This window comes from Cydia fagiglandana, chromosome 16, assembly GCF_963556715.1.
Source record: "Cydia fagiglandana chromosome 16, ilCydFagi1.1, whole genome shotgun sequence".
Classification (NCBI taxonomy): Eukaryota; Metazoa; Arthropoda; class Insecta; order Lepidoptera; family Tortricidae; genus Cydia; species Cydia fagiglandana.
The window spans coordinates 7217987-7235096 of NC_085947.1; the positions used below are offsets into that span (position 1 = coordinate 7217987).

General features: G+C 37.1%; 1 protein-coding gene across 1 annotated transcript in view; it reads left to right on the forward strand.

Annotated features, from left to right (window-relative positions):
- The window catches only part of LOC134671878 (ubiquitin-conjugating enzyme E2 R2), a 48477-nt gene that overhangs the window by 1462 nt on the left and 29905 nt on the right, over positions 1-17110 (forward strand). The window contains exon 2 of the mRNA XM_063529737.1: positions 3280-3366. Within this exon, the coding sequence (XP_063385807.1) occupies positions 3280-3366 (87 nt within the window). The remainder of the gene's footprint in view (positions 1-3279; positions 3367-17110) is intronic.

The following is a 17110-nucleotide window of genomic DNA, read 5'->3' on the forward strand; positions in this document are numbered from 1 at the left end:
AGTTCTTAAGCTGCTCCTTACCACTGATGAGATAGTTCTCCATCCTCTCATCTCTCCTTACCACTGATGAGGTACTAATCCATCACTAGTGTGATGGATTAGTACCAATAAGAAATGCCGGCACTGGCTTGCATTTGCACCGCAAGGATTATACTATTTCCCTATATGCATCATCTGCAAATGGAATAGTAATATGCAAATTACAGGATAGAATTTTCTGGTATTTACAAAATGAACATTACTCATCAAATATTGTTAGTTCATTAAATATTTATTTTTATATTATTACTAACTATAACTTAATTAAGGCTGAAGATTTGAGAAATATGGAAACATTCTAATTTCTAACTAACAGACACTTGTTAATTAAATTAATTAATTAAAAATCCATACAGTCTTCAACATCAATGTGGATTGTGGTATTGTTTGCTAGTCAGTACTCAGTACCATCGCCCACACTGTCAACTGTACATTGGTGGACCTTAAGCCTTTTGTAATAAGGTCAGTTAGGAGTGTTACTGTTTGTACGAACGATCAGCCTTATGTTCATGATCAAATGATTTTAATTTCTCTCATCTTAAAACAAAGAAATGCCAAATTATTTTTATGGATTTTTCAACAAATTCTTTCATTATTGTTTTTTTTTTATATGGTTATCTTATATTTTTACACCTAGAGGCAACTAAATATTGAACGGAGTTGGGTTGGAGGCCTTTGCCAATGACAATGGCACACTGAACTCAAGACTTCATTTTACATACCTATATTAATTTACCTACATGTTAAATGATTGATTTGTTTTGACTTAAGGCTATATAAATAAATAAATAGACAGGGGTTTAATTTTATTTATATAATTTGAAGATAATAAAATAAATCATTTTCGGATTCCGTACCTGAAAAGGAAACAAAAAATGAAAATGAATGAAAGATGCAAAAATGGGGGCGGGGGGTGCGCGGGACGAAGTGAGCGAAGTCCAGTGCCGTGATTGGTCCGTTCAAAGACACGGACGTCACACAAAGACACTTTCAACTCGAACATGGAGTAAAATTACCGTATGCGTGGCAGAGGGGGTAGCGCGACTATGCTCAGTCTCGAGGATGTTTTGTCTGTGGTCCGTCTGTCTGTCAAGAGTCAGGACCCTTTATTTCGGGAAGTCGGGAAGGGATTCATGCGAGTTCTGCCAAAATTTTCAAATCATTGAATTCTACTGAATGCTGCTCAGTGTCAGTAACCCGGAGGATTAATAAATCATCATCTTCCTCGACATATCCCGGCATTTTGCCACGGCTTATGGGAGCCTGGGATCCGCTGGACAACTAATCCCAAAAATTGGCGTAGGCTCTAGTTTTTACGAAAGCGACTGCTATCTGACCTTCCAACCCAAACTAGGCCTTATTGGGATTAGTCTGGTTTCCTCACGATGTTTTGCTTGAAAAACTCATTGGTATGACCGGGGTTTCAATTTGCAACCTCCGGATTGAAAGTCGCACGCTCTTACCGCTAGGCCAGGCCACCAGCACTTCCCTGAAGATTAATAAATAATGAATTAATACCTACGAGTAAATAGTTTAGTATTGTTAAATTTCATTACCTAATTGGGAATTCCACAATTCATAAAAAATACAAGGGTTAGTGACTTTTCATTAGTCAATCACAATCAATACTATATATTTAATATTCAATTTGCTAATTATACTGAAGAAACAAAAACATTACCTGACCTAGGTACCTATCACATTCTGTATCTCAGCTGATTACCTGTATTAAAAGAGATGTGCAACTAACAGGTACAGTCACCTGCAATAATATGTTACACAACGAAGGCCGCAAAAATATCTGACACAATCTTATTTGTAGAGCCATAAGAGCGTGTCACATATTTTTGCGGCCTTCAATGAGTAACATATTATTGCAGGTGACTGTACAAGTACCTACTGCTAGCCTGAGAGACATTGTCACCCAACCACTTGTACCTAATTAAATATAAGTAATATGAATGTACCTACATGACGAGTCAAATCTTAATGCTAAAAAGTTCAACAAATGTTGGATCTTGAAAATCTTGCGTACAATACGGAGCCCTAATTTCTAGTTATAGTTATAGGTAGGTACATATGTAACTTCTACCGGTCAAATTCGCTTTGAAAAATTATGTCTTGTACTGAAATAGTATTTCTTATACAATTTTTGGAACAGAGTAGACAAAATAGAACCTAAATCTCTGTATGACCCAGATAACAAGCGGAGGTTAAGCGTTCGCAAGGGCACGACAGCGGCAGGTCTGGCTTCAGTGCCGCTGGAGACATTTTATGATCGAAAGATAACTTATTTGTTGTTGGAGTAAAATGAATATTGGTACCTAATTCAAATTCTACTCGTGGACCGACAGGTTCATATCTTTACCACACGATATAAGCAAAGCAACCTTTAACTTTTCACGGTAGGGTAGGGTCATGGTAGGGTACACACACACTTATACAGTTTTTTCCGGCCGTTATAGACATAATTATCACTACTCAAAGGTTAACTGGAAGAGATCCCTGAAAGGGATAAGTTCGCCTTTGTAATTCGCACTTCCTAATTGTATGTTACGTTTTAATACCTATGTGTTTAAATTTGTACAATAAACAGTTTACTACAACTACTACTATATTTAAATTGACTTGTATTTTGTATGAAATTAAAATTTAAATAAACTCCTCAGAGCCCCATCATTCTATCAACTGAGCTTCCGAAGCATACAGGTATGCTTAGGTCTTAGAATATTTCCATCGACACAATCATTGTTTTACACGCCATACAGTAGGCAAAAAGAATAGTAAGTATAGAGGGGTCCTGTCATTGTAAATTTTGTAGTCACAGTAAATTTACTGCCAGCTATCGACACACGACTAAAACTCAAAAATAAACGTGTAAAATTATCCATAAAATGTATATATATGGATAAATGATTTTATTATTTTTATGTCATTTTGATCCATGTTCATTCACTGATATCTATGTGTTAAAATTGTTAAATATGAAACGGTGTCGTCACGCCATCTAGCCGAGTATAGGCTAAAGGTGTGTGCGGCATCTATCCGAGAAAGGATTTTTCTTGATTTCCGAGGCACGTTTTTTCCTTAGACTTTATTCATCTTATACGAAGTTACATATGTCTTTGCAGTAGGTAAGTAATTAATTAGGTATGCAGTATTCATTTATTTCTTGCTTCCATGGTACATTTTTGGGTAGTATTTACAGTCTAATGATAAAATTTTTCTCTTTTGTTTCAGGCACATATGAAATTCCCAACAGACTATCCATATTCACCACCTTCAATTAGGTTTTTAACGAAAGTATGGCATCCAAACGTATATGAGGTGAGTCTAACTATGTTTTATATTTCTGCACAAATGCAATTATTATATTATAGATGTTGGTTTCATGTTGTAAAGTGGGCGCTTGGGAAATCGCCTTTTCATACAAACGTAGTCCTCATTTTCCTCTCTGGATATTAACATAATTGAAAATATTTTGATACAATCTGTTGTATATCTGTCGGCGGCCGATCGTAAGAGGCAGATCGTAAAGTTCCTGTGTAATGTTTTGACGATAGTCACGTTAAACCAATATATAGGTAGGATAGGTTCGTTATAGTCCGTTTTTTTTAGCATTAGAAAGAACTTCGCAGAAGTAAGCTTATGGTTCCAAATCCGGCACTTTTAGCGGTAATAATTTCAAGTAAATTATATGTATTGACCATGCTACATTAGATAATTCAATAATTATTAACAATTAAAGAGCCTGATAAAAACTGCACGCTTGCTTCTGCGGAGTTCTTTCTAATGCTAAAAAAAACGAACTATAGGTTGCTTCAGATGCCCGAAGGGCAAACTGCCCAGAAATAGGAGCCCCGCTCGGGGCTCCGTCGACTCATCACGTTTCACGATATGCCTAGGAATTTCACGATATGCCTGATCTTACGGTCGGCCGCTGACGGCGCTGACATATCAACCACAGCCAATACGTTTGATTTTTTTCGATTTTTAGTGTTCCGTACAAAACTTTGTTTACGGAACACTTATGGGAACACTTCGGTCTTGTTTAATTATTATAAAAGTTAGCAGCATTTAAAAATTTTGTATAAAATCTGTAATTCGCTCCTAATTTACACAATGTTAAAAATAATTTTTGACTAAGTATTTTAAATAAGTTAAATTCCTGAACCGAAAAATAGTTGGCCAACATAGTTTGACTGAGATTACCTGGTTCTAATGACACCTTAGAAACAAAATATTTGATTTAAATTAAATATACTGCCTACTACAATAGGCTTTGAGAATCCATTATTTGCTGGAAACCGTAATGAACAATGGCAATTGTTGGCTAAAGTTTCATTTAGGTATTCTATCCTTTCTTGCTCAACCACTTAATTTTTAGTGTTCCGTACAAAACTTTGTTCACGGAACACTTATGGGATCACTTCGGACTTGTTTTTTTTTTGAAGGTAGGCAAGTTTGCATCATATAAGTAGGTACTATAGGTAGGTACTTATTAAAAGTGGCAAGTTTGCTTGCTGCTTGCTTAACTCTACGGCAGCACTGGCACAATCCACTTACGCTAACTGCATGCGTTTTTAGGGTTCCATACCCAAAGGGTAATAACAGGATAAAGAAACCAAGAAAATCCGTCGGGGGCTGCCATCTCTATTTTAAATATAAACAAATAACAAGTTACGATGACAGCCCCCGACGGATTTTTTTGGTTTTTTTATTAAGTTTATAGCATAAATTGTTTAAGTCGGGGGTTTTAAAATTATTTTATCCTTTTTCAACTACGTTTTAACTAGAGATGCACCGGATATCCGGTTACTATCCGGTATCCGGCCTATCCGGCCATTATTTTACTATCCGGCCGGATACCGGATAGTAACATTGCTTGATTTCGGAGTAAACCAATTCGATTTAAGAAACAGACACGGTCATATTCGTAAATGTTTATTATTTTAAAACAATTTAATCATTCCACTGACTTGCACGCGCACTCATTTCGTACCTAGAAATGAGTCCGCGCGAACGTTTATTAGGAAACAGGACAAACCTGCAAAATGCGCACCTGAAAAACCGAAATGTAGGTATAGTTCCGCTGGCCGAATATTCGGCGGCCGGATACCGGATATCCGGCCGATGTTTAGGCCGAATATCCGGTATCCGGTATCCGGCCAAACAACTATCCGTTGCATCTCTAGTTTTAACCGTCGTGGATTTTTTCATTGTCGGAAGTTTCCTTTCTGTACGATAGTACTATTAATTATTCTGTGCTAAGACTCCTCTGTCTGTCACCAGGCTGTATCTCATGAACCGTGATAGCTAGACAGTTTAAATTTTCACAGAGTATTTCTGTTGCCGCTATAACAACAAATAGGTACTAAAAACCACGGAACCCTCGGTGGGCGAGTCCGACTGGCACTTGTCCGGTTTTTTCACCCAGTTTGCACATTTGTACGTGTACTGCTGTACCTACATACCTATATACGTGTGTTGGTCAGCCTGACCTAGTAATCTTCAGTAGTTACGTACATATGTAAAGTATATGTTTATTTGTAAACGATCGATTACCAATCGCCATGATTCACACATTGTTTATAATTATAATGGACAAGTTACAATAGGTAGGTACTCATTATACATACGTGCCTATTCTGAATGGGGTCAAAGAAACTTATTTTTTATGTTAAACTACTGACACGGTTTTCTGAGATCGAGAACTACAGCTTGGCAAAAAAGAGTAGAAATTAAAAAGTGGCAACACTGTAGTGTCGTCCCTTTCAAACCAATTAATATAAGAAAACGGGACGACACTATAGTGTTGCCACTTTTTAATTTCTACTCTTTTTTGCCAAGCTGTACGATTGACAACTGCGATTGAATACGAGAAGCTGTTTTATAACTTTTAAATTAAATAATAATGGCCCTCACATTTTGCCTGTAGAGCGATCGCGGATAAGTCTAGAAATTATTCATAAAACGCAAGCGATCGAGAACCGTAGGAAAAAACTAAATAGGTATTAAATGTGCATGGCCAAGCGTGTGTAATGTTCCGAGTTCCGACGCATTCAGTCAAATAATGAAATGAAAAAAAAAATATACAAATGGTTTTTAGATTGGACAGTTATCCAGTACTTTACGAAACATATCTTATGTTGGATTAACTTATACAGCGATAGGTACAGTCAGCAGCAGATATACCTGAGCGGGCAAGGTGTCCAAGAAAACATATACACTTCAATCGTCACAAAAATAAGGACATCTAAGATGTCATTTTCACGTAGGCTTTCAGTTCGTCACAAATACCTTAACTTCTGAGTTTTTCTTTAACACATACACCCTTATTTAATCTAGACACGCGGCAGCGTGTCAAGCCAAGTTCAAGCAAAGGAACTGGCTAGCCAGCGCCAAGTGTAATATTACACGAACCACTTGGTGCCACTTTTGACCCTTCTATAACTCAAAACATCTTTAACGTAAACACATAAAACTACGTGTGTTTAATTATATCCATAAGGACATCTAGAAACCCAAATTTCATGAAGCTAGCTCAAACGGTTATAAAGATATGAAGGTCAAAAAGTCGTAAATTTTAAGACTGACTGACATACCTATAGTACCTAAACCTAACCTACTTCCAGATGACCTAGAAGGATGAAATTTGGAATCCAGCTCAGTTATTGTGTGAAAGCGTAGGAAAAAATCTAAAAATTAAAAAAAGTTATAAAATAGGGGGGGTCCCCATACAAAAAAACCATTTTTTATTGTGACTGACATATAAGTACCTAAACCTAACCTACTTCCAGATGACCTAGAAGGATGAAATTTGGAATCCAGCTCAGTTATTATGTGAAAGCGTAGGAAAAAATCTAAAAATTAAAAAAAGTTATAAAATAGGGGGGGTCCCCATACAAAAAAACCATTTTTTATTGTGACTGACATATAAGTACCTAAACCTAACCTACTTCCAGATGACCTAGAAGGATGAAATTTGGAATCCAGCTCGGTTATTGTGTGTAAGCGTAGGAAAAAATCTAAAAACAAAAAAAAGTTAATAAATAGGGGGGGTTCCCATACAAATTTCTTTTTTATTGTGACTGACATATAGTACCTAAACCTAACCTACTTCCAGATGACCTAGAAGGATGAAATTTGGAATCCAGCTCGGTAATTGTGTGTAAGCGTAGGAAAAAATCTAAAAATAAAAAAAGTTAAAAAATAGGGGGGGTCCCCATACAATAAACCTGTAATACGCGCTAAACAACCGGCCAACGGTGTGTCGTTGGCGGCGCGCGGCACCACATAATTAATACAAAGAACAGAAGTAAAAAACATGCAGCGGAAACACAAGAAAAAACATTAAATCTCAATACCTGCCTAGTTTTCTTTACAAAAAGTATTGATATCCCATCAAAAACATAAATGTAAAAAAGGAGAGCCAAGTTCAATACAAAAATTATGCTTGGCTGTGGGGTTCGCCGCAAAAAGAATGGAGATTTAAATGAGTGCCAAGTTCTATGCAAAATCCAAATATGTATTTATAGGAACAAAATAACATTATAAACAAGTATTAAACTCTATTTCTTTGCTTTATTGGATACCTATAACAATTGCTGTTATTTTAAAAAAATGTGAGATCTTAAAGTAGGTTAGATTTGGCTTGGCCAGTTTTTATCAGAATTACAAAATATATATGTTGAATAACTTTATAAAATGACTGATGTAATGAAAACTGGCCAAGTCAAATCTAACCTGCTTTAAGATCTCGCATTTTTTTTAAATAACAGCAATTGTTATAGGTATCCAATAAAGCAAAGAAATAGAGTTTAATACTTGTTTATAATGTTATTTTGTTCCTATAAATACATATTTGGATTTTGCATAGAACTTGGCACTCATTTAAATCTCCATTCTTTTTGCGGCGAACCCCACAGCCAAGCATAATTTTTGTATTGAACTTGGCTCTCCTTTTTTACATTTATGTTTTTGATGGGATCACAATGACAATAACGGTTAAAAAGTCAGTGGTAACTAAGCAATCAAATTCAAGCTGCTGTCATTAATACCTACACGCACTGCCAATCACGTATGTCAGCAGCCAGGGTGCCACCAGTTGCTAAGCAGTTGTTATTTAAATTAACATTTATTGATAATCACATAGTCCAACATAATACAGCCACACAATAGTCATTACACTAGATTATATAAAACAAATATATAAATAGGTACATATACAGTGAAACCTGGATAAGTGGGATCTCAAGGGACGAGCAAATTTGTCTCAATTAAAGAGGTTTTTCACTTACCCAGGCTCTCAGTTAGCCAGGTACAAATAAATTTCTGTCTCATTTACAGAGGGTTCCATTAATAGAGGTGAGAATAGAGTATATTTCAGTTATAGAGGTGGTTAATAAGGTATTTAGTAAAATCAAAATCAAAAAATCATAGTAATTGTCTTTAAAAATAAATAAGGTAAAATAATCCTTGATTCTAAATATTTTTAAGTCTGTTTAAATATTTATTTGAATTTATTTTGAATGATCCTCCAAAGGAGAGATATTTCAAAATTAAATTAAATTTGATACGGACTTTTATTTCATACGGACTTACGGCGTATTAGAAATTTAATAAATAAAAAAATATTTTTTCGTGTTACTTATCAAAATTTCAGCTTTCGTTTCGATAGTTTATAAATTAACTAAATCAAACTTGAAGTTGTTTAGACACAATTAGGTAAATGCGGAATTTGTGGATAGACTAAGAGTAAGTAAGAATACGGAAATTGTTCAATGAAGTCCAAGTTAGAGAGGTCATAGATTGACGTTATCTCAGATACAGAAGTCAATTCCCTATAAAATTCTAACAAAAAAATAGAAAAATGTAATCTAATAAATATAGTCTCAGTAAAAGAGGTAAAATACACTCTCTGTCTCAATTATAGAGGTAAATGTGACTATAAAATCACAACAACGAATCCCAGTTATAGAGGTTCGTTTTTTCTCAGTAACAGAGGTAATTCAGTGCTAAAGTGTCGGGACCGCACCATGAGTCCCAGCTATAGAGGTTTCTCACTTATCCAGGTCCCACTTAACCAGGTTTCACTGTATCTACAACTAGTCCAAAAAATACAATAACTAAAACAATATTAGGTACTTAATCTAACCTCCATCACTTATCATAAAACTAATACACAACAAAACTATAAATACACATTCCATACAAATAGGCATAAAATACAAAAACACCAACAATCATTAAAAAAAAACACACACAAAAAAAACCAAACTAATCAAATAACCCACCCCGAGTCGAGTTATTTAAATGGTAACTAAGCATCAACATTTTATCTGTTTAACTTCGAAAATAAATACTGTAGCACTACGAATTGACACCTCCTTTCTCCCGCATCGGCAAGGCGGCCACGACGTTCGGCAGGCTACGTACAAGAGTATGGAATAACAAACACCTTACGACAAAGACCAAGATGACTGTATACCAAACTTGTGTCTTGAGCATACTCTTGTACGGGGCCGAAACCTGGACGTCGTACGCTAATCAGGAACGAAGACTTAACACCTTCCACATGCGCTGTCTTCGGAGTATACTAAACATAACATGGAAAGATAGGGTCACTAACGAAAGGGTGTTGGAGATTGCTCAGCTTCCTAGCATCACCGCGCTACTCAAACAGAGACGCTTGCAGTGGCTAGGGCATGTGCAACGCATGGACAGTGCTCGTTTACCCAGACAGACTATGCTGAGCCAAATTGCAGTAGGCAAGCGCAACGTCGGACGCCCATTACTCCGCTTTAAGGACTGCGCAACGCGCGACATGGTTGCGTTTAACATCAACTGCGACTCATGGGAAGACCTAGCTCTAAACCGCGTGGAGTGGAGAAACAGCCTTCTAAGAGGTCGCGAAACCCATGATAGGTCCTGGTTTCAAGACTTGGCCCGAAAACGGGCAATGAAACACATGCGCGATGAGGGTCGCCTCGATGCAGATCCTCAATGCACTTTTATTTGTCACAAATGTGGGCGACTGTGCCGTTCAAGGATCGGGTTATATAGCCACGAGCGACGCTGTCGCTAGTTAATAAATAAGTCATAGATGCTGCTTAAATCATCTGTAAAGATGCACAAGGCCTAATGATGATGATTTTATCGTTAAGTGTCAAACTTATACAATAAATAAGTAGGTTCTACTAGAATGATCGGTTTTTTTATTTTAACTGTCATATGCAGCTGTTCTTCCAAACCGTTGATCATATTATATACCTATGTTAATATATTTATTTAGCCCACTTATTGTAGTAAAATATACTATACAGGGTGGCCCATTTAGATCGGCCAGTATGGGAAAATCTGATACTATACGATATACACCGATCTCTTCTTAGGAATCATGTCATCGATTTTAGTAACACGAAAAACTGCATTCATACATTTAAAAAAATGTGTACTCAGCTCGGGAATCGAACCCCGAACGTTTTGAAAAATAAAACTAAGACTATTTCTATTTAGATATCGATTGTGTAGGTCTTAAGCAATAAATGTTACTATGAAACATGATGTCTGAAATTAATAAAATGCATTGTTTTCATATCCTTTAATTTAATTTAGTCAGTTTTCGAAGAGACCAGCATTTTTAGGGTTCCGTACCCAAAGGGTAAAACGGGACCCTATTACTAAGACTCTGCTGTCCGTCCGTCTGTCCATCGACATCCGTCCGTCCGTCCGTCCGTCCGTCTGTCACCAGGCTGTATCTCAGGAACCGTGATAGCTAGACAGTTCAAATTTTCACAGATGATGTATTTCTGTAGCCGCTATAACAACAAATACTAAAAACAGAATAAAATAAAGATTTAAATGGGGCTCCCATACAACAAACGTGATTTTTGAGTAGTAAATATCAAATGGCATTCCGCACAGGAACAATCTAAGTAAAGGGGCCCACTGATTACCAGTCCGCCGGACGATATCAGCCTGTCAGTTGACCGCAAAAGGCCACACACTAACAGTTTTCTGTCAGTTTTCGGCCTGACGACTTACACGAAATGATCGTGTGTGGCCGCCTGACGATTCCAGTCAGCGCCTACAGATATCCGCCGGACAGTCCGTGGCCTCGAGTCCAGTCAAACACACATCATGAGGTAGCCGGCCGTAGCGATGTGACGAGTCCACTTTTTTTCGATTCGAATCATTCGAATCGATTCGGCCAACTGATCCGAGTTCAAATTCGAACTGACTCGACTCGACGGTTTGCGTGGTTCGCGACAAGGTCACGGGCCGCGGAGCCGCAAACGAGTCAAGCGGCAGTTGTTGTAAACAGAACCTTCAGGACACCGAATTAAGGTTTATTTTTCAATGGCCATACTACCAGTGAACTCGACTCGGGATGGCGAATCAAGCGGCAGTTGTTGTAAAAAGAACCTTCGGGCTACGGAATTAAGGTTTAGTTTTGAATGGTCATAGCGTAGCGTTGACTCGGCTCGGAGAGTTGGTGAATTGGCGATTCATTCGCCGAGTCAGCGGATCGGATACCAAGTTACCAGTCAGTTTAGTGGCCGAGTTGATTCGGATTGCCAATAGTCTTGATTCGAATCAACTCATCTGTAGGTTGATTCGGATTATTCGAATCAGATAACTCGACTCGCCCATCGCTAGCCGGCCGGCGATCGACACACGTTACAGCATTAGTAAATTCTATTTTATTCCTAATACTTAAGAGTTCATAGTCCCTAATAAGCAATATAAGCATACGACTTTTTGTCTTCGAACATCACGGATCCAATACTTAATTCTTTGAGGCTGATATTTGCTTGTAATTTCATACACAATTTACGGCCAGTAGACCTAATTAATCTTAAATACGGTAGGGCTTCTGTCAAATTGAAATAAAATTATTCCGAATGTGCAAACTACGTCACCAGATGTCAGTATAAAATTTATACAATTTTAAGGCCTGAATACAACAATGCGAAGGTTGCATGTATCTAGTTTGTCAAGACTTTTCTTTATTTATCATGTTGTTACCTCGCAACTGTTGTTTACTGTCAGTCAAAAATAAATGTCGTAAAGAGAATTATAACAAACCTTATTTTTTCTCTATTAATTTTAAATATGACATAATACTGTATTTGCGTGGCTTATATATTCGAAAATACAGACATGATTATTGATTGCTGGAAGTGTAACCGAGAAAAAAAGGAGCAAGCATTCAAAGATTCAAATAGGGAAATTAGCCTCCCAATATTACCTAAAACACTGGTTAAATTTTAATAGTTCTCAAGAGAACGCCGGGAGGTATACCATCGTTGGCGTTCACGGCAGCTAGCAATGAAAAGACTAGCTATGAAAAATACCTTTATAAGAAAATCGAAAACATAATATCACAATTCTGATTTTTTTCATGACTGACATTCTGCAAAAATTGTGCGATTTGATTCTATAAAGTACGCTATAAAGACACGTGGTAGGAACACTAGCGCAAGTATGGAGATACCTCACCTAACCTAACCGAAGTACCTGCTTAGACAAGAGATAAGATCTATGCCTGAAATTCTTCAGCTACAAGTTGGATCCGAATTATGACAACATTATGGCGTTACAGAGCGTGGCGTGGCTATATTACCTACCTGCAATTCTCCTACTTTGTGACAATTATTACAAAAAAAGGATATGGAGTTAGAAGCTGCAAGCGGTGGATTCAACCTACTTTTACTTACACCGGCTCTTATTTAGGTGCTATCTTTGTATACCAAATTGAAAGAAATGAAAATACTTTACTGTTATGTTTTTGTTTTATTCATTCTACTCTTTAAAACCTTTTCTACATAATATTAGGTCCACTTGGGCGGTTTACGAGTGATTTTTTTGTTTGATACCTTGTAATAGATTTTTATAATTTACAAGAGATCAAACAAAAAAATTACGTACATCGCCAGATATAGTAATCCACTTCGTCACCTTTTTCTGGTAGTATTTCGTTTCTGTAACGGTCTGGCGCCCCCTACGCAGAGTTTCGCGTAATATTCCCTATTGATAACCTTTGTCCTTCTCAGATTTGAAAGTCAGTTAAGTAATAAAAGCTTGTAAAATAGTTTCTGGTTGGGCCAGTAATTGACTGGTAAAGAATAACTTAAAACATTAAGTCCACCTTTTGTACCTTTAACTTGTTTTGTGCAATAAAGTATAAAATAATGAAATAAATAAATATTTAAAGTACATCCTATTTTACTAGTAGAAATAATAAATAGGACCAAACAATGGAACTGTTACAATTATAGAGTAGGTAACTACTTTATGCAATCTGTTTAATTACGGAGGCAAACATAAGAAAAACATCAAAATCAAATTTCATGTAACTAATAAAATAACTAAAAAAGTTTCATAATTTCAATTATAGAGGACCTTTGGTTCCAAAGGACCAGAACCAGAGCTTTGGTTGCAACTATTGAGGTTTTCCATTTATCCAAGTAACCAATTAACCAGGTTTCACTGTAGTAGTAAAATATAGGTTTACATTTTTTGCCTTATTACAAAGGAATAAGGTCCAAAAGTGTAAATATTATCTTTGACGTCGACAGTCCATTTTGAGGAAAAAATTAAACTAGTTGAAAAACACGAAACTGAAGGCTCTCGACTGACAACAGATGACGGCCAACAGGCCACCGGCCGGCTATCTGATAATGTGTGTGTAAATTGGCCTGCAGGCCACGGACTGTCCGGCAGATATCTGTCGACGCTGACCGGAATCGACGAGCCGTAGTCCGAATAGCCGTCAGTCCAAAATCTGAAATAGAACTGTTAATATGTGGCCTGCTGCGGTTAACTGACAGGCTAACATCGTCCGGCGAACTGTCAATTTGTAGGGATCTGTCAAAATTATATCAGACTATTGCCGGCAGGCGGCCGTACGGTGGGAAAATGACGACTCGTCTGTAGTCGCAGAGGTGGCAGCAGACCATTGCCGGCAGGCAATAATCGCTTATGTTTGTGGACGTTATTGGTCTAGGACGGCAGGTCGCCCGATAAGGCCAGAGACTGCAGGCGGACTGGTAATCAGTGGGCCCCTTAACGCCCACTGCGGGTTCAAACCTACAACGTCCTGATAGAAAGTCGTACATACGCTACATGTGCCATTATCTTCAAAAATTATATAAACTAATGCGAAATTAACATAAAACCAGAAGACAAATTAATAATAGAAATGAAATCCAAAAAAAAAACAAAAAGCTGTGATCTTTAGGTGCGTACGACTGAGATTTGAACCCGCGGTCTCTGCTTTGAAAAGCAAACGCCTGTTACTGAGATCACGACGTGCCTTGACAATTGGCTCTAAATTCGGCTTCAGTTAGCTTTTGCTATGTGTCATTCGTCTTGACGATTCTGTTAAAAGAAATAGTTTGCAGTAAGTTGACCGAGAGGCTCCTGTCAAATGGTTGAAGGGCAAAACGTGAGATAGATGTATGTGATGACAAGACTGTACTGCTTTCGATGATTGTCAAAACTCTTTACCTGAAATTAGCATGGCTATCTTTTATTCAATATTCGACCATACTTGTATGCTTTAAAGTCTATTTTTCCATATTGTTCAGATATATTTGACACGTTGACCGCTTAGATACCATTGGTTTTTTGACAGCTAAGGTATCAATGACTTGTTTTAAGTGTAGAAATTAATGAATAGCGACTGTTAACATATTTGTGACACGTTGAGCGCTCACAAGTAAATACTACCATGACAGTCAACAACTTTTTGACAGTTTAAACGTTTACCTCTCTTTGAGCACCTGGAGTGTATAGCGACTTCTGCTGCTGACTGTACATCTTTAAAATAATAAGAAAATATTTTGTATAAAACGTACGCGGGGATAACTTATTATATAAGTCAATATATTATATTGTACAGTCACCCGCAATAACATGTAACACAACCAGTGGCGTAGCTAGCATGGGTGGCACCCGGTGCGGAAATTGTGGGTGTCACCCCAAAATTCAATCAAAATTGTAAAATATATTTAAAAAGAGTAATTGTAATTTTTGTTAAATAGCTCAGGATTTACTCCATCACTTTCATTTTACGAAATTTTATAGGTGGCACTACTGATGTTCACGGCCGGGTGTCACCCCTAAATGGGTGACACCCGGGGCGGACACAACGTAGCCGCAATAATATCTTACTCGATCTTATTTTTAGAGCCATAAGAGCGTGTTACATATTTTTGCGGCCTTCGAAGAGTAACATATTATTGCAGGTGACTTGTACATCTTTCAAATAAATATTTTGTATAAATCATGATATAAACAGTTACATTTATTTAACCGTGTTACTGCCGAGTTTAATTCGGCTCATCCAATGTGCCCATTTCCGTCTACAGAACACGAATACATAATTTAACAATTTTAGTTCAAGGCCGTACTAACTTAACCAGACCAAACCACCGAACTAAATGTGTTGATTCTGGCGATTTGTAATTAAAATGCAATCATGTCTGTAATGTAATCTGATGCCCTAAAATGGAATTTAAAACAATCGTGGAGTAATTGTTTTGACGCCATAAACATGTTAATTTACCTTGCAATAGCATTTACATTTTGTATATAGGTAATTATTTCGTGGGTATATACATATATACCTATGAGTCATTTCTTTTGTCTTTCTAAAGTTCATATATGCAGGTTCAATACAAGGACATAAATGACACCAAGATAAATCCTGTTCTATTATTATGACACCTAATGTAAACAAGGTGAAACGAAAACTTTATCATCTTTGCAACTGACGTGGTAGTTGCAAGTTGTAAAATCTTTGAAAAATACTGTAACTATAAATGTCAGCGCCTTCTGGCAGGCGTGGCTCATTCCGCGATTTCGTCGCTTTGCTACAGGTAGCTAAAAGTACACCCGTTCCACCCCAATTTTGGAGAAAGCCATAAGCCGCGCGTGGCGCTGTCGCCACCTAGCGGCCATATCTGTGCTGATCGTAACAGACGCGTTTTGTTAGAGAGTGAGTCTTCTGTACCTAGTACACTGAGAGAAAAGTACAACAAAAATACACTTAGAATTACAAAAATAAACTTAATCCGGGGACAAGGAGAGTTTACTAATAGGAACAAATGGACTTTTGCAATTTCTATTAGTTCTTGCAATTTCTATTATCTGTTTGTTAAAATTATATTTGGGATTACTGAGCTGTTTGTAGAAATAAATAAACTTTACAGAAATAGTAAAACGTCCATAATTATTACTAAAACTTCATTTTTTCCCCCAGTACAGAACTGTTTTTTAATTCCTGGTGATGATTTTTCTCTCAGTGTACTATTATTTATTCTGTGCTTCTGGTAAAGTAGTAAATTAAATACAACTTAGATATCGCTACTCATCATCAATTATTTATCACAAATTCTTTACAGATGAAATTGGTAGCATAAATCCAACAGCTCTCGTCTCGCACACCAATCTGAGGAGCTACCGCGAAAACCGAAATTCGCAAATTGCGGGGATTTTTCTCTGTCACTCTAATTACGCCGGCATTGGAGTAAAAGAGAAAGATCCCCGCAATTTGCGAAGTTCGATTTTCGCGGTTATAGCCCGGTCTTAGGTAAAAAAATGTTTATTTGACAACCACACCCACACAACTATACATAGCGGGATGTCTGGCTGACCCCAAACTAGGCTGAGCCTGTGCCTACGGGCCATGATACAGAAAAAAAAATACAAGGATGCTTTATTTACACTCGACTCCATTATGTTCGTTACTATTTATTTAATTGATGTGTTTTGCACCACAGAACACCGCCTCTAGAAACCTAATATTGGCCATTTTGTTCCCGACGCAAATCACCAAACTGTGAGGTGCGGGAGGGGTGCTCACGGCGTTGCGATTGGTCGTTTCAAACATGGCGCGCTGATACGTGTAAGCGTAGGGATGGGACATGTTCATTACAGCTAGTGGGTACTGCTACTAGTGATACCGAAATTTATTGTTGTAAAATTGTTACCAATTTAGTATACTTAGAGTAAACTTACTTAATAATTATATTGAATAATTTAATATTTCATTAAGTAATTT